At 37.1% G+C, this 20,925-nt stretch overlaps 2 protein-coding genes across 3 annotated transcripts; both read right to left on the reverse strand.

Moving 5' to 3' along the window:
• Positions 1 to 2,976: 2,976 nt before the first annotated feature.
• LOC142617249 (tyrosine--tRNA ligase 1, cytoplasmic-like) lies at positions 2,977 to 6,893 on the reverse strand. Its single transcript, XM_075790028.1, has 10 exons — positions 6,649 to 6,893; positions 6,393 to 6,546; positions 5,941 to 6,230; positions 5,750 to 5,846; positions 4,632 to 4,737; positions 4,438 to 4,520; positions 4,155 to 4,300; positions 3,835 to 3,940; positions 3,448 to 3,507; positions 2,977 to 3,251 (listed from the first exon to the last, which is right to left on the reverse strand). The coding sequence occupies exons 1-10, from the start codon at positions 6,756 to 6,758 to the stop codon at positions 3,231 to 3,233; spliced, it is 1,173 nt and encodes a 390-aa protein (XP_075646143.1). The 5' UTR covers positions 6,759 to 6,893; the 3' UTR covers positions 2,977 to 3,230.
• Positions 6,894 to 9,002: 2,109 nt separating this feature from the next.
• On the reverse strand, positions 9,003 to 16,714 carry LOC142615101 (uncharacterized). 2 transcript variants are annotated; one of them, XR_012840654.1, is made up of 3 exons: positions 16,650 to 16,714; positions 9,648 to 9,780; positions 9,003 to 9,363 (listed from the first exon to the last, which is right to left on the reverse strand). XR_012840654.1 is itself a non-coding variant. In XM_075787796.1 (3 exons), exons 1-3 carry the CDS (start codon positions 10,213 to 10,215, stop codon positions 9,361 to 9,363), a joined length of 333 nt encoding a protein of 110 aa, XP_075643911.1. In that variant the 5' UTR covers positions 10,216 to 10,833; the 3' UTR covers positions 9,003 to 9,360. The 2 variants fall into 2 exon arrangements, 1 of the variants encoding a protein (XP_075643911.1); XM_075787796.1 differs by lacking the exon at positions 16,650 to 16,714 and adding an exon at positions 10,019 to 10,833.
• Positions 16,715 to 20,925: the final 4,211 nt, after the last annotated feature.

Here is a 20,925-nt window from a genome sequence, read left to right on the forward strand (position 1 = left end):
ATGATGGATTTGTTAAAATTCACATCCAATAAAAAGATATTGAATGAAGTTGTAGCCTTAGGTTACACTCAATTTTGTAGTCAAATTTTATCCTTTAAGACTTATTCAAATTGACATATCCATCTCAATTTCCTCAATTATAATTGATTGAACATGGTCTTGTTATGTGCACATATTATCGTTAAAAAAAATTAAGATGATATGTGCATACCATGTAACAATCTTCTATACGTTATAGTTCACGAAATTAGTTTTGATTAATCCTTAAACTTCAGTGGTCAATTAGACAGAATTGATAACATTGTGGTTCATTTGCAACTCACCCCAATCCCATGTGTGCATTTAGTCCCCTCGAGCATGCGTGCCATTGGTGGTACACATGCTAGAATTTCATATTTGATGAGTTTGTGGGCATTTTTTTCAGTTGATTGCCCAGGACAATTAAGTGTCCATTTGGACCAATTTATTTAACATTTTTTCTAAAAGTGTACTTAGATATACTTGTACTTTGAAAAGTGTGGTTTTAAAAAACTGTACATAAAAACTAAAAACTGAGCAAATAAGCTCAAGCAAAAGAGACTATAAGTTGTAATTGTATGGAATTTGCCTTTTATAATCTCCAAGTTTCGAATTCAACTAAAAGTATAGACATTTAAGTTTAACTCTTAGCTTCTTCTATTGATGCATGCATTATATTATAATATATATAGTCCAACTTCAATCATAGTACACACATTTTTTTTATTCTTTAGCTTTTTTTTTTATGTCATTTCTCTTTTAGAATAAAAATATCATTTTAGTTCTTACATCTTAGGAATCACTGTTAATTTAATCCCTACACTATGGTAGTAATCAATTTGTTCTATGTTATTGTTAACAGGAGTCAATTTTCGTTGATAAGTTGACAATATGGACCAAATTAACTATTATCAAAATATAGGGACCAAATTAACAATGACCTTAATGTAGGGACTAAAATGGTAATTTTGCCTCCTTTATGATTTGTTTGGATTGAGGGGGAGGGAGGAAAAGTAGAGTATAGTAGAGTAGAATAGATTTAGGGCAAAATTAGTTTATTTTCATCTAATTCTACTCTACTTCCCTCCACTCTCCCTCTTTTCTACCTCAATCCAAACAGACCATTAGAGTTGTTATCAACTCTAGTTTGTTGTAGCCAGAATGATTTCTGATCTAATAGTTAACTATTTGCATCACTCCCTATACTTTGCCTAAAGTCTCACTCATTTTGGTCCATTATGCTAAATTGCGGCTGGTGCTATGATTTTGGCCACAATGTGAACAGATTTTTTTATCTTTTATTATTTTTCCCTAAACTCTTATTGTTCTTTTTTCATTACTTAACTCACCAATGATATGTTTCTTTTTTTCTTTTTCTTTTTTTAATTAAGAACGTGTTTTTTTTCATTTAGTTTATCCTATTTAATATGTTACATAATGATGATATTTAAGAATATGTATGCATTATTTGATTTTTTTTTTTTTATTTAGAAAAATGCATTATCTGAATTGATAATGCATTTTTCTAAATAAAAAAATATATCGCTAGGTTCCCTTTAAAAAAAGTATTAATGTTATAATCTTGTAAAAACAAGCATATATATATATATATATATATATATGTGTGTGTGTATAGATAATACCTAGACAAATTTAGTTATAATTCTCCCAAAAAATAAAAGTCGGCGAATGATATACACATACATATATAATAAGTTATAAAAGTAGCATAAATGCTTTTTGCGTAAAATATAATAAATAACTCTCTAACCTTGATTTCATTCTTATTATGTCATGTAGTTTTCACTTGTTTAGTTTGATAATATGTTTATGATCAATTTAATTTTATCTTAATTTTGTTCCAATATACTATCAGTAAACTTGAAAAGAAAGTATTTCATTTAATATTCATGTAGCTTATAAATTATTGAATATATGAAATGTGATTTAAAAAAATATATATATATATCCATTTTATAATATTTGTTTACATCTAAAAAAATTTTCAAAATCAAAACATAAATTATAAAAAGCATCCTACAAATTATAGTGTATATAAATGATATATAATGACGTATATATAAAAATTTATTAAGTGTGTAGTTTTGAGATATTTATTCTTGTAAAATACAGAACAATTAGATTCAATTTGTAATGTGGATTTACCCTAAAATATAATTAGATTCGATATATATATATATATATATATATATATATATATATATATATATTTTTTTTTTTTTTTTTTTTTTTTTTTTTTTTGGTTTAACAGTGTGCCTAAACTGAGGACCACGACATCTGAATTTTCCTCAAACCTCATTTTTATGGAAATGTGGATTTCCAATTAAAAAGGTGGTTTGGGAGTTGGGAAACTTATATTATTCCAAAGTGACAACTACACCCTAATTTTTATTTTTTTTTGGGGGTAAATATTACACCCTAATTTAACACCCTTGCTTCTTACATATGAAAGTTGAGTTATGCCTCCACATTTGTCCATTCGGGTCATTTCTGGCGGTTTTTTTTTTTTTTTGATGGAATTCTGTTGGTTTATTAGATCAAGTTACCAACACCCCTTATGGTTCAATGAGTCCTACTCACACTTTCTGCGTTTTGATTATTCAAATCACTTTCTGAGGTATCTAATTGTTTTGATCAACTACCTCCATCCACTTCACATTAAATTCATAGACAAAATTAATCACAAGCTAATAATTAGATACTACACAACATGATTTAGGAAACATCAATCTGAGTTAATGGGTGTCAGGTGTAATTAGAAAAATACGCCCTCCTAAGGTAAATGAAAATTTGGGATGAACCGATTCAAATATTGACCAAAATAGGCAGCAGTTAACAAATGCATTCAAAATCCTAAACCAATCAGCCAAAAGGTGAAAATCTCCCGGTTGGTTTTGCAATGACTGGGCAGCTTATTAAGCATATCAGAACTCAAAATGTTCAAAGAAAATTGTTTCTGTATTATCATAAAATCAATTTCTAATTCCCAAACAAAATAATCATACATTTATAGAGAGGTAAAGGATTATAATTATGCAATTGATGTAAAGACTAATCCAAGCAGCTAAAACTTCATGGAAGACGGAGGAGCTTGTTCACAGCAGAGTCTAAAGCATCTACATTTCTCCTCAGGAGTTTTCTTCACAGGCACCAATTTGGAAGGAGCAAAAAGTTGACAGCCATGCTCTACGTTACCTTGTGACTCTGTAAGCCTACAAAACCCAAACACCACTTGGTTGAGTTTCCTTAACAGAATTATTTAAAAAATAATTGGAATTGAAATGCAATGAACCAAAACGTCTCTTGATTTAAGGCACAATTTATATGTGCAAATGCTAATTCTGACTCTTAACATTTTTAAAACTCATTATTAAAAAAAAATTAATTTTAAAAGTCAATCGACCATACCTTAACCCTTTTCAAAAGATCTTTTGCATCTTTGTCATTCTTGAAGTGTTCTCTTACAGGCTGCAAACGACAGAACAAAGATGTTAGACCACAGAATTAACAAATTTTATGGATTGTAGGCTCTCTTGAGCATACTTTGCAATAGACCCACCCTTCCAAAGAATTCACCCTATGTTTGGATGGGGCAGTTCCAAACATGCCCTAAAGTATGTAGGCCAATCAAATTAAGGTCCTAGCAATTTAATCATAGCTTCAAGATGGTTTATGGCTAGCAGAAGTCCAACATCATTTATCCAACATGTGTAAAGCAGTGGCATCACTGCCCAATGTCATGGGGAATCAATTTACCTAAGAAGCATTAATTAGAGATAAATGGAAAGAACATACCTCTAGTATCTTATTCAAAGCCTTTGCCAAGGCTGGTTTAAGATCAGCTGGATGTAGCTTTCCACTTTCATAGTAAGCAACCAATTCTTCAAAATTTTCGAAGCTCCTGGATAACAGGCATCATACATTGGAAGAAAACAATTTGAGTTAATATTCCCAATGAAAATTGATTCTGGAAAAATAGCTCAAGAAACTGTACTAATCTAAGGAGCACGCACTTTCAACAAGATGCAAGGGTTAAATTAGGTGAAAAGGCAGATGTCCTAGCATTAATTAAATAAAATAAGTAAAGCTTTCATAATAAAATCCTTATGACTTACTTATCACCACCATTCTCTGCACTGCGCTCTATTACAAACTTTTTAAACCAAGGTAAAATGAGGTACTTCACATACTCCAAGCATGGATTCCCTTCCACAATATCTGGAGGACAGTATGCTCTCTTTATCTTCAAATTCACTTCGGCCTACAACATGGAGGCAGAATAAATCTAAGGTTAACCTAGTTTTATAATCCACTATCCTTATGCTATGTGCAACTAATAAAAAAAACACAATGCAACCCCCTAAATGGTAACTTGATACCCCTTTACATGCACCCTACCTCGTCATCTTCCATAAAAATGGAAGATTGTGGATCACTTTTCGACATCTTCTCCTGACCTTGTTGTAAACCGGGTAACATGTCTGTAAATCACCAGTAAGCAAAACAAATAAAGCCCACACAACTATACACGAAATGTTACAAGATACAAAAATAAATAGAGAAATAGTCAGTATAAAGAATTAGGAACATACGGTGTGACAAAATAATAGGCTTGTTTTTCCTCTTGATGTCATCACAGTACTCTCTTGCAAGTACATTCACTTTTCGCTGATCCATTCCCAGTTGGCAAATGTCGGCCTATTTATTTTATAAAAAATTCATACAGTTCAATAAATTTTATGTTTTTCCACAAAATCAACATAGGATCCCCCCACCCCCCTCTCTTTCCCACTTTAAAGTTTCAAGACCACATGTATTATAGTGAGAAACATATGCAACAGGACCAGAAGACAAGACTAATAGAAAAACGAAGTCTGCAGAACAAGGAAGCAAACCACCAGAGAGCCAGATTAAAACAAGCAAGCTAGGCAGTTATTAGTACTTGCATAAATAACAAATCAGTTAAAACTTCAAACCAAGTATTAGTCTACATGTAGATGGCATAACCATGTTAAGGTTATTACAACTTCCACTCCTATAACCCCAAAGTCGTATGGGAGGATGAACTGAGAACTGATGAACAAATGAAGCTTAGGTAAAAATTATACAACCATGGCTTGATGAATTAGATTCATTTTAGTGCTGACCTCTCTCCACTATCTTGGGTTTCTCTATTTCAATTAGTTTTGTAATCATGTCTACATTTCAGCAATTTCTATTTTTTTTTTAAGTGGTTTGGTGGGTTAGAAATATCTATTTTTTAGCCTTCATTTCCACCCCACTTTGAAACAGGCTCAAAAAATCCAATACTCAAATCAGTTTAAACTTTCTTATGGCTCTGACTGAGATCACAATCTTTTTAACTCCGTTAGAAACACCAAGATGTGCCAATTGAGCTACACAAGACTCTTAGGCGACTGAAATCACAAAGTGCCCAGTTGAGATTGAGATGTAATTGCAACCATGCTTATATACATTCCAAACAGTAATCATTATTATATTTCACCGTGTATAGAGATACAGCACTATTCGATACCGTAGGAGTAAAACAACAGCAAATTGCCTACAGAATTTTAGAGCAATGAGAGACATCTGAGGAAATCCATGCAACATTCAAACAAATGAGAAGTGCAAGGTACTGTCTTGGCACAAAGCCAACCAACAAAAACCAAATGGTCTATTCACAAACTAAAAGTGAAAAAGGAAGCACCTTCAAGAAAAACACATCAGCACATTGCATGCACGGGTAGAAAATTTGTGCTGCAGTCAACTCTTCCTCGTCACTTCGACCCATAATTTGACCACACCTGCAGCAAAAATATAACAATATAAGTAAAAAATAACGACCACATCACCAGCATGTTAAAAGTAATAAATAACAATCATCATACAATAATTCACCTTTTTATCCTTGAAACCGTATTCCTTCGTGCTATATCCATCACAAGAGGCCAGTACTCGTGAGCTCTCGAGTTTATCTCCTTGGAGGACCACAGAAACTCCACCTTCCCTCCATCAATATCCATCCCGACGGCCTTCCAAATCTCAATGAGGTAGCGCCCAACAACCTCAATTTTCTTCAAGTCACCTCCCATCTTATTGTTTAGCTGGGCAAACCAATCTGCAATCCATATTTTCACTCTGCACCCAGCAGATGTCAGCTTGTTCACATTTATTGCCTTCATAACTCCCTGCACAACCCATCTCCAACCTCAGAACATATAAATCATACCAAAACAAAACCCCCCCCAATAAAAACAACACAATTCTAAAGCCAGTATGACAGTATCACCAAATACACAAATGATTGAAAAGACATTGATTGATATGAATAGAAAAAAGGCAGTGGTTACCTGAGCGATGTGCATTCGACCGGAGGGCTCGAACCCGTCGTAGCAAATGGGTTCGGGTTTCTTTTCGAGAAGATTACGAAGCTCGTCTTCTTGAATACACTCCTCTCCTATGCTCCTCACGATCTGGTACCTCTCCTCCAGGCTCATCATCATCCTACATCAATTTCCATTTGTAACGAACAAAAATTAGACGACACAATTTTTCCAATTAAGAAAAAGTGAACAAAAGAAATTGCTCGTGAGAGAGATTTTGTACTGGTTGGTTAGGTTGGATGAGGAAGAGGAAGAGATTGCGAGGGATTGAATCTCTGCCTCGGGTGGTGCGGCGGCTTCGTTTTGATCTTGATCAGGTGCTTCCGTCGCCATTGCTTGGGACTTTGGGGGTTGCAGACCTCACCGAATCGGAGAGAGAGAACGCGAGGCGAGCGGTTCTTTTTGTGTTTTCAGTTTTCGGTGAGTGTGCTCTGCTTCGCTAATCGCTACTACTAGGGTTGGGTTTTAGATTGTTTTTTTGGTTTTTAATGTCTAGTGTCGTGAACGTGGTGGCTGGGCTGGGCTGGGCTGGGCATTCGGGGTTTTACTTCTTAAGGGCCAGGGGTGTAGGGGTTTCCTCATCATTGAAAAAAAAAGAGTTTTTGGCTCTTGTGAGAGACACTTGCCTTATTTGTTGTGTTGAGGGGCTTAATTTGGGCCTATTGTTTTTTTTTTTGATAGGGAGGCCTATTGTTAGTTACACTCCTGATTGTCATCTATAATCTATTCCGATCCGTGCCTTGCTAGGAAATGTTTTCAACTTCTCATCATGTGCTTTGTATTTTTCCATGCAAGTCCCTTTTTTTTGCACAAACTTGGCGAGAAATTACATGGTGTGCATGATTTGAAGATAGTATTCTACAATTCTATTTTGTCATCTTCTAGGTTGTCTTTCGAATTAGATGTCTAACCTGGCATAGGAAATTAGGACAATGAACAATGATCTGTGAGTTTTAACTTTTAAGTTATATAAGTTATTCTTCAGTTTAGCACTCAATCTTCTTTTTTAAATGTTCTACAGATATCAGGACTCCTCCAGCCATTCCGGCCTCAACCTTGAATCTGATGTTGGAAAATCAAATGATGACAACCTTCTCCACGATGAGAAACCTTTTCCATGACTTTGGCCTTTTCTCGGCTATTGCTTCTTTTTCTTTGTGGGTGTTTGAGGGGGAGGGGAGAGAGAGGAACAAAGTTTCTCTTCAAACTAATTTAGAGAGAAATCCTACAAACTCATCATATATATTTATATTCCATGTAAATTTTGAAAATCTAACCGTTAGATTGCATATTCTTATTTCATCTTTAATGTTTACAAAATTTTAAGAAAATCAAAAATCAATTACTATGTCATCAAATGAATGTTATAATTTCAAGTTTTTGTAATCTAAAGTTGTGTATATAATATAAGTTAACTAATCAATAGTAAATAATATCCGATTTGAACGAAATTTAATATGCATATTAAGAATATAAAGAACATGAAATTCAACAGTTAAAAAATTCACGCTTAATATAAATATATATGATGAGTTTGTAGGATTTATCTCCAAGTTAGTTTGGAGATAAACTTTGTTCGAGGGGGAGGGGGTGTTTTCTTGGGGTGGAGGTAGTTAATGGAGACTCAGAAATAATGATAAGCAGACAATGTTGGTTGTTTATTTTCTAAAGTTTGTCAAAGCTTTAGTAAATATTTCCAGCTGTTTTCTTTACACTAGAGGTTCTAGCTTAATTTGCAATCATAGCCTACAGCAAATCATTTCACAAATGACTGCTAATACAAGCATCATAATCTTCGTAAAAACTAAGAATGTCAAAGTTACAAATGGTATGATATTGCCTTAATTAAAGCATTTAGATCCTACTCAACTCTCAAGTAACGACCCAGTAGTACCTTGTTTGTGTAAATTTGTAATAACCCTTTAGCAAGGTTAGACTCTCTTTTAAAAGGGTCTTTATAACTAGTGAATTAAGGATACATACAAAAAAAAAAAAAATATATATATATATATATATATATGCATGTTGATTATTCGATTACCATGTGTGTGTTTTGCATGGTTGTGTATAGACTCATTTTATTTAAAAAATGATAAATTATATATAAAAATCCAGATTAGTTTGCAATTTTTTATTTATATCATCTAAAGTTCTAAACTTATGAAATCATTTCAATTTCAAGTTTTTGTTTCCTCCTACCATCTTCGTTATCATGGACAGAAGAAAGCATAGAAAAACTATTGTCTAAGGTTATCCATAAATTAATTTGACAACCCTTTAACTGAGAGCACAAAGAGAGAAAATTTTGTCCAAACCTATCCAAATAGAGATAAAAATAAAAAAAATAAAAAATTCCCCAAGAACGAGTTTTGCTCGCTCCAACCATATCACCCACTTCGCCAAATATATACATATAAGGCAAAGTTTCATCATCTAGAACGTAGGGTCTTTTGGAAAAAGGGCATGATACCAAGAAGCACCCAACCATATGTTCATTCTTTTCATCACTTTCAGTTCCAACATTTTCAGTTCAAGGGAAATGACATCAGAAACTTAATCCTTAAGCGCAGACGAACATTATCAAGAATCAAAATAAAATTATCATTAGCCCAACAGTATATTCAGGAAATATTCATGAAAAGCTAACTGATATGAATGTTACGTTTGCCAATTACAACAATCTCTTCCTTGGGACGCAATGACTAGGCAAAGCTCAACAAACAAAAGAGCATTGCAGACCTATATGGTCTAATTTATTGGTAAAAAATAGTGCTTTTATTCGCACTCTGTGAATCTCCAACAACTGCAAAATGGAATTGGGGAACTAAAAGTCTGGGAGTATATAAGATGCAGTAGTTTGCTTCAAATATGAAATGAGGTCAGCCCGTTCCTGTGGCTTCTTCAGCCCGGGGAATACCATCTTAGTCCCAGGAATTTACTGCACAAACAAAAACAAAAACCAAAAGAATTAGGCCATGTTTGGTTTATCAAAGTTACAACAAAACACTTCAATGTATATACTCACGCCAAAAGAATTTATCACACACAAATGCATATACTTGCACCAATGAAAAACCGCTCTCTAAAACATGCAAGGCGATATTCCCAAAGTAAGATAAACTATCTTCAGTTTACTCTCTCTATTGCATACACACACATGCAAGGTGATCATTGCATTTTCTAACATTATGGCAGTGTCTTTTCTATTGAGTTGATTCATACCTTTTTGGGGTTCAGCAAGTAATCATACAAAGTCTTTTCCTCCCAATTCACAGCCATGTTCTTGTTAGCAGCTGAATAGGAGTACCCGAAGTTGTACCAGACTGCCTTCCGAACAATCCATTCAGATTGGGACCTGAAAATTTAGAACAGTTTTATACACAACTCCAAAACTTTCAAGAGAGTAGCGATTCAAAAAGAAGTAAGCACAAAAAATTCTAAAGCATATTTACAAAACTTATTAATAAACTAACAAGTGCATCTGCATGAAGTTATATCCATAAGACACGTTACTTTTCTCAGAACATTCATCGAAAGAAAGAAAAAGCCAAAGATAGTTTTTTTTTTTTGTACAATTTAAATCGGTGCCCAACCTAGTAATGAAATCCTTGAAATAGCAAAATATTGTGAATTTTAGCAAACTTGAAACATGTTCTCCGCAACACCCATCACAACGTCCAATAATGCAATGTCCAACAATCTTAGCTCGGACAAGAAATTTCTCATTAAACAACAAATCAGAGAACAACTTAAAAATCCAAATAACCTTCAAAATAGTTTCATAATTCATTTCTACTTATAAATAAAAACAAATATGGAAAACAGTCCATATCTTTTAAAATCAGCATCTAAAGCCTTACACACCCGCCAACGAGTAAGTTTTGCGGGTAAGAATCACTCCAAATCTAAAGTCTTACACATCCATAAAGTGACATATACTTAAGTTATAACATAAAATATGTATAACAACAAAACACAATTGAGTTTAATCATTAATCTCATGTCCAAAGATCGATAAACATCCCGTATCAACAAGCAAAAGTGGCCACCTTTCAGCTACCTATTTTTGTTGGGTCTTCATAATATACACAATAATCCTTTCTCATGTTACAAAAAATCAATCTTACTCTTTTTTTTTTTTCAAAATTATATTTTTATTTCTCCAACTCTTTCAAAACTATATTTTTAAGACTCTTGACAAATCCCATATCACTAAACAGCCTTCAAAAATAAATTCCAGCTCAAAAAAATTGTTTCTATTCAGAGAATAACATTACAGAAATAAAAATTTCTTCTTTTTTTTTATTTTTTTTCTTCAACTTTCTAAGTAGCCAAACAGATCACTCGAATCAAAACCAATCAGATCTAAGCAAATTTCATTTCAACTACATCCTCATAATTAACAAAAAACAGTTCATTCAACCCAAACAGATCAATGTTGAAGCTGAGATAGAGATAGAAGACAATAAAGCTAATTCCCAAATTGAGACAAACGACAGAAATAATAGAGTTGGGCGAAACGGCAGTAGCAGTAGAGACAGCACAAGCAAAATGGCAAGAAAAAGACCAAAAGGGAAAACGCACCGTATCACTTAACTATTCAGTTGTTAGTTAGTTATTGGTTCTACCAGATGTCATTAGTTCATTTGTTGAAGCTTGAATTAGTTAGTTATGATTTTAGGCACTAATTACAGAGTCTCTAGAGCCCCCTATTTTCGTGTGTATATAAATATCTTGTATAGCTGATTATTGATTAGTATCTTGTAACAAAAACTCTTGTGCAATTAACAGAGTTAGTTTTTCTCTCAATTCTCTCTATTTCTTTCTGCTTTGTGTTTCAGTTTTTCACATGGTATCAGAGCAAATTTTCTTTCACTTTCCTACCTACCAAACAGAATTTTTCTTTCAGAATTAGTTTTTCTTTGTTTTCATGGCCTCAGATTCTTCGAGTGCACCTTCTTCCTCATCTACGCAAACTGCAAGTGCAGCCATGGTAGATGAATCAGCTAACAACCCCTATTTCTTGCCAGCGAATGAGAATCCTAGTTTGATTCTTACATCTCAGCCTCTCACTGGTCCTGAGAATTACATGACTTAGGCAAGATCTGTGTTTCTGGCTCTGAGTTCCAAAAACAAGTTTGGATTTGTTAATGGTTCAATTGCAGAACCTGATCCAACTTCACCTCTATTCAATTCCTGGAATAGATGTAATACCACGATCCTTTCATGGCTAACCAATTCACTCAGTCCTGATCTTAAAGCAAGTGTGATGTACATCAATTCTGCAAAAGACTTGTGGATTGATCTTAAGAACAGGCTATCTCAAGACAACACACCAAGATTATTTGAGTTGGAAAAGGAGATTTCACATTTGGTTCAAGGATCACTCTCGGTGAGTTCCTATTTTACCAAATTCAAGACTTTGTGGGATGAGTTTGTGAATAATCAACCTTTCACTGTTTGTAATTGTGCCTGTGTTTGTGGTTCTAAATCATCTCAGTTAGATGCACAACCAAAGGAACATGTTTTTCGGTTTTTGATGGGCTTAAATGATAGCTATGGCAATTTGATTGGGCAAATCTTGCTTATTGAACCTTTTCCTTCTCTTAGCAAAGTTTGTTCTTTGGTTTTACAAGAGGAAAAAAGGAAAAATATAGGCAGTTCTGTTAATATGGTTCAACAGTTGGATGCTGTGGCAATGTATGTGAATAACAATAGGTCTTTTCAAGGGAATCAATGTCAAAATAGAAATGGTGGGAAAGGAAAGAAAGATAGACATGTTTGTACTTATTGTGGCTTCACTGGACATATAGCAGACAAGTGCTATAAGCTTCATGGATATCCTCCTGGATATAAGCCTAAAGGAGGTAACAAGTCAATGGCTAATCAAGTTTCAGGTTCTTTTGGTTTTGATACTAATAACATTGGTTTTCATAATGCTCAATCCAATGTTCTTCCTGCCTTGGGAGTTCAATCTGATGGTATGATTCAGAATATGGTAGCTGCTCCTTATGCTGCTCAGAGTGGTTTTCAGAATGGTGTTGGAACTACACCCTTTGGTGTTACACATGGTGTATCTGGTGGTTCTAGCAGTGGTGGTGCTGGTATCTCTATGCAGCAGTCTTCTCGCTCACTGCAGCCTCAATGTCCTATTTCATCAGCTCAATGTGAGCAATTACTCTCTTTTCTCAAAGGGTATGCAGGAACTGGTTCAGGGTTTGGCACTCAACCTAGTCATGTTGCTTCTGTCATGAATTCCAATAGCATTTCTAGTTCAACACAGCCACTCCTGCCCTCACCTTCTTCCAATTTCCCTAGTTTCTCAGGTAACCCTTTTTGGATCCCTCCTAATTTCTCCCATTCTGTGTTTTCTGCTCAAGTAGTTGATAGGACTACTTTGAAATCTAATTCTTGGATCATAGATACTGGTGCTACAGATCATATGGTCTATTCAGTCACACATTTCACTTCTATTACATCCATTGTCAATACTTGTGTCTATTTGCCAAATGGGGATCAAGCTTTAGTCACACATGTAGGCACTGTTCAAATTTCACCTACTTTTGTCTTAACTGATGTGTTCTGTGTTCCCACATTTGGTTTCAATTTAATCTCAGTTAGCAAACTTACCAAAAACCTATCTTGTTGTCTCATATTTTTTGGTCAATGTTGTTTCATTCAGGACCTTGCTCAATGGAGCATGATTGGTCAGGGTAGAGAGAGCAATGGCTTATATTTGTTGGATTCCTCATCTCAGCACAGGTCTTCTGCTCTCACTGCTGCTACCAATCCTTCAAGTACTGATCTATGGCATACTAGACTAGGGCATCCCTCCTTTTCTAAACTTCATTTGCTAAGAGGTGTTGTAAACATTGATATTTCTAATAAAACTGCTTGCTGTGACATTTGTCATTTTGCAAAACAGAAAAGATTACCTTTCCCTATTAGTACTCATGTTTCTACTGCTCCTTTTGAATTAATGCATTGTGATCTTTGGGGGCCTTTTGCTACTTGTACTACTGAGGGTTTTAAATACTTTTTAACCATTGTAAATGATTTTTCTAGGTGTACTGGGGTGTATCTACTTAAACTCAAGTCTGACACTAAGTTTTTACTTCCCAATTTTGCTCATATGGTAAAAACTCAATTCAATAGTTCCATTAAGACAATTAGGAGTGATAATGGTACTGAGTTTTACCTCAAAGATTTCTTTCAATCCAATGGTATTTTGCATCAGTTGTCTTGTGTTGACACACCTCAACAAAATGCCATTGTTGAAAGGAAACATCAACATATTCTTAATGTTGCTAGAGCATTGAAGTTTCAATCTCAAGTTCCCTTATGTTTTTGGGGTGACTGCATTCTCACTGCAGTTCATTTGATTAATAGGGTTCCTTCTAAGTCTTTAGGTAATAAAACACCTTATGAAATGCTATTTCATGTTTCCCCTTCTTATCAACATCTTAGGTGTTTTGGTTGCTTGTGTTTTGTTTCTACTTTACCTTTTCACAGACACAAATTTGATCCTAGGGCCAGAAAATGTGTGTTCTTAGGTTATCCTCATGGCATTAAGGGTTACAAAGTATTGGATCTTGCAACTAATTCTATTTACATCTCTAGAGATGTTGTGTTCTATGAGTCAATTTTTCCTTATGCTTCTGACTCTTCTCCTTCTACTTCTTCCTTAACTGATTTTGTCTTCCCTCATGTCATTTCTAATCCTTCTTGTTCTTCAAATTGCTTTCTTCCTACTACCTCTAATCCCTCTATCTTACATTCTCAAGATTCTATTACTCCTTCATCTGCTCCATCTGTTTCTGAACCTCTCACTACTTCTACACCTGATCCTATTACTTTGGACTCTCCAAATTTATCAGATCATGGTCATGAACCTGTTTCTGATTTAGCTGTTTTGAATGATCCTCCTCCTTTAAGAAGATCTACCAGACCTCATGTTCCTCCCTCTTATCTTTCAGACTATTCTTATAAGAGTGTTAGTGCCAAACCTCAATCTGGTCTCCCTTATGCTCTTTCTGATTACTTGAGTTATTCTCACTTGGGTTCCACTTTCAAGTCTTTTGTTCTAGCAATCAGTGCTGCTCCATCCGAGCCTGTTTCTTTTCATCAAGCTGTTCAATTTCCTGAATGGAGGGCTGCTATGGACAAGGAGATTGAAGCTTTGGAGGTCAACAATACATGGACTTTAGCTCCTTTACCTCCTGGTAAGACTGCCATAGGCTGCAAATGGGTCTATAGACTCAAACACTTGCCTGATGGATCTATTGAAAGATACAAAGCACGTTTGGTTGCCAAGGGTTTCACTCAAAAACTTGGTCTTGATTATTCTGAAACCTTTTCCCCTGTTGCAAAATCTGTTTCAGTCAGAATTGTCCTTTCCTTGGCTACTGTGAATGGCTGGTCTTTGCATCAAATGGATGTTAATAATGCCTTCTTACATGGTGACTTAGTTGAGGATGTTTACATGTCTCTACCACCTAGTTTTCACAGCAAGGGGGAGGGTTTAGTTTGTAAGCTGAATAAAAGTCTTTATGGTCTTAAACAAGCATCAAGACAATGGTTTCAGAAACTTTCAACTACCATATTGCAGCTGGGGTTTGTGCAGTCCAAATCAGATTATTCCTTGTTCACACATTCACAAGGAAGCTCTTTTACTGTGCTTTTGGTTTATGTTGATGATATCTTGCTTACAGGAAATAATCCCACTTGTGTTACTGCCTTGAAGAAGCTGCTTGATGATTAATTTGGTTTGAAGGATCTTGGTTCATTAAGGTATTTTTTGGGTTTAGAGGTGGCAAGGACTGATGCAGGCATTAGTTTGACACAAAGGAAATATGCCTTAGACATCTTGAAAAACACAGGTTTTATTGGTTGCAAGCCTGTGAAGTTTCCTATGGAACAAAACCTGAAGTTGTCCAAGTATGAGGGTAAGTTACTTGCTGACCCAGGTATGTACAGAAGGCTTATAGGGAGATTATTGTACCTGACCTTAACTAGGCCTGATATAACATATGCTGTGCACAAATTGAGCCAATTTGTCTCACAACCTAGAGAACCTCATTTATTGGCTGCACATAGAGTTCTTCAATTCATTAAAGCTTCCCCAGGAAAAGGGATTTTCTTCCCTAGTAATACTGAATTGCACATTAAGGCATTCTGTGATGCAGATTGGGTTGGCTGCCCTGATACTCGTAGGTCTCTCACTGGATATGCAGTTTACTTAGGGGATTCTTTGATATCCTGGAAATCTAAGAAGCAAGGGGTTGTGTCTCGGTCATCTGCAGAAGCTGAATATAGGGCCATGGCAAGTGTAGCATGTGAGATTACTTGGGTCATGCAATTGCTCAAGGATTTGAGTATTGATCATCATAGGCCTGCCATGTTGTTCTGTGATAACCAAGCAGCTCTTTACATAGCTGCCAACCCAGTGTTCCACGAACGTACCAAACACATAGAGGTTGATTGTCACTTGGTTAGGGACAAAATTTTGGAGGGTAAGATCAAAACATTTCATGTCACCACTAATTCTCAAGTTGCAGACATATTTACAAAACCTTCGAGAATAGCAGCCTTTTCACGATTGTCAAGCAGGTTGGGCTTGAAGGATATATTTCAACCCAAGATTTTAGAAGTCCAAGTCACAGAGCCTCAGCCACTGGACTTGAGGGGGAGTGTTGAAGCTGAGATAGAGATAGAAGACAATAAAGCTAATTCCCAAATTGAGACAAACAACAGAAATAATAGAGTTGGGCGAAACGGCAGTAGCAGTAGAGACAGCACAAGCAAAACGGCAAGAAAAAGACCAAAAGGGAAAACGCACCGTATCACTTAACTATTCAGTTGTTAGTTAGTTTTTTGGTTCTGCCAGATGTCATTAGTTCATTTGTTGAAGCTTGAATTAGTTAGTTATGATTTTAGGCACTAATTACAGAGTCTCTAGAGCCCCCTATTTTCGTGTGTAATATAAATATCTTGTATAGCTGATTATTGATTAGTATCTTGTAACAAAAACTCTTTTGCAATTAGCAGAGTTAGTTTTTCTCTCAATTCTCTCTATTTCTTTCTGCTTTGTGTTTCAGTTTTTCACAAAACCACACAACAAAAATCCAATACACATGAGCTAAAGTCACAAACTTTGAATTATCAACGCCGCAACCAAATCGAATACATATAAAAATCAATAAAAAATCAGAAAAAAGTGAATACCTTGCTTGTGACCAGCACCTTTGTCAACGGTGTGGCACTGAGCACACTTGGTTTTGAAGAGTTTCAATGTCCCAAAAACGATGTACTTTTTTTGTTTTTAATTTTACAAATTAAAAAATCCAAAAAAATAAAAATAAAAAAATTGTTTGTTAAAGCAGTAAATTACATGTTTGGTGTTATCTTTGTGCTTTTTAATTTTTTGTGTGTTGTTCATTTTATTTGTTTATCTATGCATATGCCTTTATATCCATATTTATGTCAATTGGTTAATCACCTTAATTTGGACTTAATTGATGGATTACCCTAAAATTGTCTAAATCGTAATTAATTTGGGGTCTAAATCATAATCAAAGTGATTTTGATTGTTGTTCTCTGGCACAATCATGTGCTGCCATGTGGTGCAATCATGGATTGCCTCACGGTTGGTTGGGTCCCAATACATTTTAATATGTATTTTTCAAAATAATTAATTAAAATATTAAAACATCATAATAAAATGAGAATGCATCCAACTCAAGTATATCATACCCCTATTTAAATGGAAAATTAAATGAATTTCCAAGGAAAAAAATGTATTTTATAGTAAAATTTATAGGACCACTTCATATAAATGTGAAAATTCTTTTGAATGCAATCGGACCTTGTTAGAAATAACATGTAATTCATAAATAATAGAATAATTTCCTAAACCGAAACGTAACTGTAAGTGCACAATTGCACCTGGCCCCAAGAACAGTTACGGGCCCAGGCCCAAAGAGCCTTAAACAATGTAATTTGTAGAGTGTGGGCTTGAAACCCAGGTTAGAAGTGTTTGAGGATTAAATGACAAACTAAAGATTGCAAATACTTGGAAACAACAAGGAGTATAGTAAATTAGCTTCCTCGGACATAAGCCGAGAATTGTTCTTATATTATCTCTCTCTTTGTTTCTTTTCTTTTTAGGTTACAAAAAGTCCGTCCCCCTTTTCTGTCTTAGATTGCTCTTTAAATACTACTCTTTTGAATACTTTGTACACGTGTTGCCTCACCTCCCCCTTAGCCTAGATATTTCTTTTCTCAGTGCCTTTGAATAGTAACCAGAAGTTTCTCTTCCACTGTTCAGGTGTCACTTCCCCATAAATGCGGCCAGGGTGGTAGGTGCAGGGTCTTTAATGTGGAGGTGGCAGCCTTTATCTTTGACATTTCTTCAACACCGGTGCTTCTGGGGCATTCTAGGGTTTACCCTTTTTATCCACTGGTTTTAACCATGTCATTGCCTAACGTTTATCATGAAGTCCCAGGTTCTCTGGTGTCCGTCCGAAGAGAAATTCACCCTCGGCTGGATCCTCAAATCCTCGGCGTATGGGCCGACCCGTAGTACTAACAAGCTCTAAACTCAAGAGCAGGTCGGCCTTCTTTGGCACGGCCCAAAGGCCCATATCTCCATCAGGGTCCTTTTACTCCCCACAATAGCCCCTCAAAACAATAATTTTCGACGTCCGAGGAGGAAAATAGGGTTTTGATCTGACAAGAACCTACTCCACACACTTTGTGAGTGATGGCACGCGTGAAAATCGTTTCGCGTCCCAGGAGATGCCACTTGGCGGTTTTATTTTCAAAAACGCGCGCATTTATTACTGCACGTTAAACTTTGTCTTCCACGTTCAACGGTGAGATGAACATCTAACGGTCCTCGTTCCTCCACGAAACTTTAGGCGGGACAAATATAATTTCGATGCCGCCTTTTCGCACGTCATGACGCTTCGGGAACCTGCGCTTTCATTTAATTCCTCAGAGGCTAATCCCATCAAAACATCAGCCATCATTCCTTATCTGCAGAAAACCGTGGGAACTTGCACACCTCCAACTTTGTAAGTTCTCGTTCTTTCTATTCTTAACCCTTTCTCCTCGACCCTTGTCCTCGGCTGTCACTATAAGCATTCTCCTTCTTAGAGTTTAATATTTCGTTCCTCTGTAATGGGAAGATTCAAGTGTCTAGTTGATACCGCCGCTGAGATGGAAGGCTTTAGGGCCAAATACCGTATTCCCAGCGACGTAGGTCTAGAATATTGTCCGGCAGAAGCCATCGCCGATTCTAGGAAAGAGGGAGAGGTTATCATCCCTATGATAGCCTTTATAGAGGGTGGGATGACCCTCCCAATGAAACCCGTAACTAGGGAGTACCTTCGCAACCACCGGTTGTGTCCCGATCAGTGCCTCCCAAACGTTTTTAGAGTTTTGGGTAGCGTCGATGCTCTAAACGAGCAAATGGGTCTAAACCTCTCCTGGCATGATGTCGTTTTTCTATACGAGTCCCATAAACTCTCCAATGTAGGTTACTACATTAAGTCTCATTCTAGTGTCGTTAGGTTAATCTCCTGTCTGCCCAAATCCAACAAAGGCATGAAGGACGACCACCTGATCGTCTCTGGGAACTGGCACGACGGCCTCCACTGCCCAGTTGAGTGGGGGGACCCAGGTGCGATGCCATAGGATTAATCACCCCACAACACAATTTCCTCTAACACACACAAAAATGAGTGTTCGTAATTACTTAAACTTACTGCATATCTGTGTGGATCTGATCAGGCTTGTTTGTTTGTTTTGACGTCTTTTTTGCAGATAAGCAACACATGCGCCCTCGTTTGAGTCACTGTAACATCGCAGACCTAAACCGAGTACTTCGTTCCGAGGTGTTCGTTAGCGAAGACTTGCAACTCAGGGCTGCTCATCTCATTCTGGGGTACACTCCCATATCCTCGGACTTCCAGGAGATAGAGAACGCCATAATTGCGGGTGACCGAAGACGAAGGAGAATAAACGTAGCCCGGCCCCACTTTTTGGACAACCGCGAGCTCCCTGACGCCCCTGACACCGTTTTATACGGACAACCCATTGCGGCAACCCCTCTCGCCGTGCACTCTCAGGCAACTGTTATTCCAGAAGAGCAGGTGTCTTCCTCGCACACACTAGACGAAGAGATAGATCAATTCCAACTTGAAGACACCGAGAGACCTCGAGGGAATCAATTCGTCGTACTTTCCGACAAGGAGGAAGAAACCACTGAGGCTTCTGGAATCGCAGGTTTTGTAGTCGCCCTACCCGAGGACGAATCTCAGGAAGATATGGGCAGGATGCAGGGTCTCCTAACCAATAGAGCTGCAAAGGTTGTGGAGAAAAAGACGGGGACGTCCCAAGTTCCCCCATCTCTACCACTTCCCCCTCCTCCAGCTGAGCCAAAACTTCCAGCTGAGGATCCTAAGAAGAAGAGAAAGGGGGATACCGAGGGGACGATCAATAAAGACCCCAAAAAACCACAACAACAACTCCCACCGGTCCAGCAGCAGAAGCTGGACAAAGGCAAGGGTAGGGCCCGCTCAGTTGAAAGCGGGGAAATCAGGGACGAGGCCGAAGTGCGCCGAGTACCGACCACTTGGTCCCCCGACCTAAGACTGGACGGCGCACCCATCTCCTGCCAGTCCAGTATAAGGGCGGTTCAACAAGGCCATGCCCACCACTTGGCCGAAGTGTTGGAGCACCCTCTTCTATTGCCCAAGGACATGGAGACCTTGGAGAAAATGAGCCAGCCACAACTATTCCTTTCCTTAAAAAGGGACCTAGCGCTGGTGAGTTTCCCCCTTTTTAGGAATATTCCACTTCTAACAATATTCATAAGTTTTTTTACTATTCCTAACCCCATCATATTTTGTTGCAGGCCATTTAGGAGGTCTTCGTAGCCGAGAAATTTATAGAAGACACTCGGAAGAAGGCCAGGACTGAGCTGGAGATAAGGTTGGAGACTGAGAAGTCCTTGGGCACTGCCCTTGCTGAGAACGAGAAGCTTACCTCGGAGATGGCTGAGCTGAGGAGAGAGAAAAATGGGGTCGAGTCAAACTTGAAGACCATGAAGACCCAAATAGAAGGACAGCGCAAGCTCCTTCGCGAAAGAGATGAAGAGCTCTCCCAAGCTCAAAGGGAGTGTTCGGATCTGAAAAAGGAACTGGCGCTGATGAAGGAAGAAGCCAGCTCCTTCCAACTCTCTCTACAAGCTGCCAAGCAGGCGAGTTTCGATGAAGGGGTAGCTACCACAGAGGAGCAGCTGACAGAGGAGTTCGCGGCTTTGTGCCGCGAATACTGTCAAAAAGTATGGGGGGAAGCTTTAAACGTATCAGGAGTTCCTCTATCTTCGGATCTGAGGAAGTCCGAGAACGTTTGGCTTCCCCTGGAAATACAGGAGATTGAAGAAGCTCCTGCTGCTACTCCTACCCATGAGACAACTCTTCCTGCTCTTCCTCCC

The sequence above is a fragment of the Castanea sativa genome, chromosome 11 (genome assembly GCF_040712315.1).
Source record: "Castanea sativa cultivar Marrone di Chiusa Pesio chromosome 11, ASM4071231v1".
Lineage (NCBI taxonomy): Eukaryota > Viridiplantae > Streptophyta > Magnoliopsida > Fagales > Fagaceae > Castanea > Castanea sativa.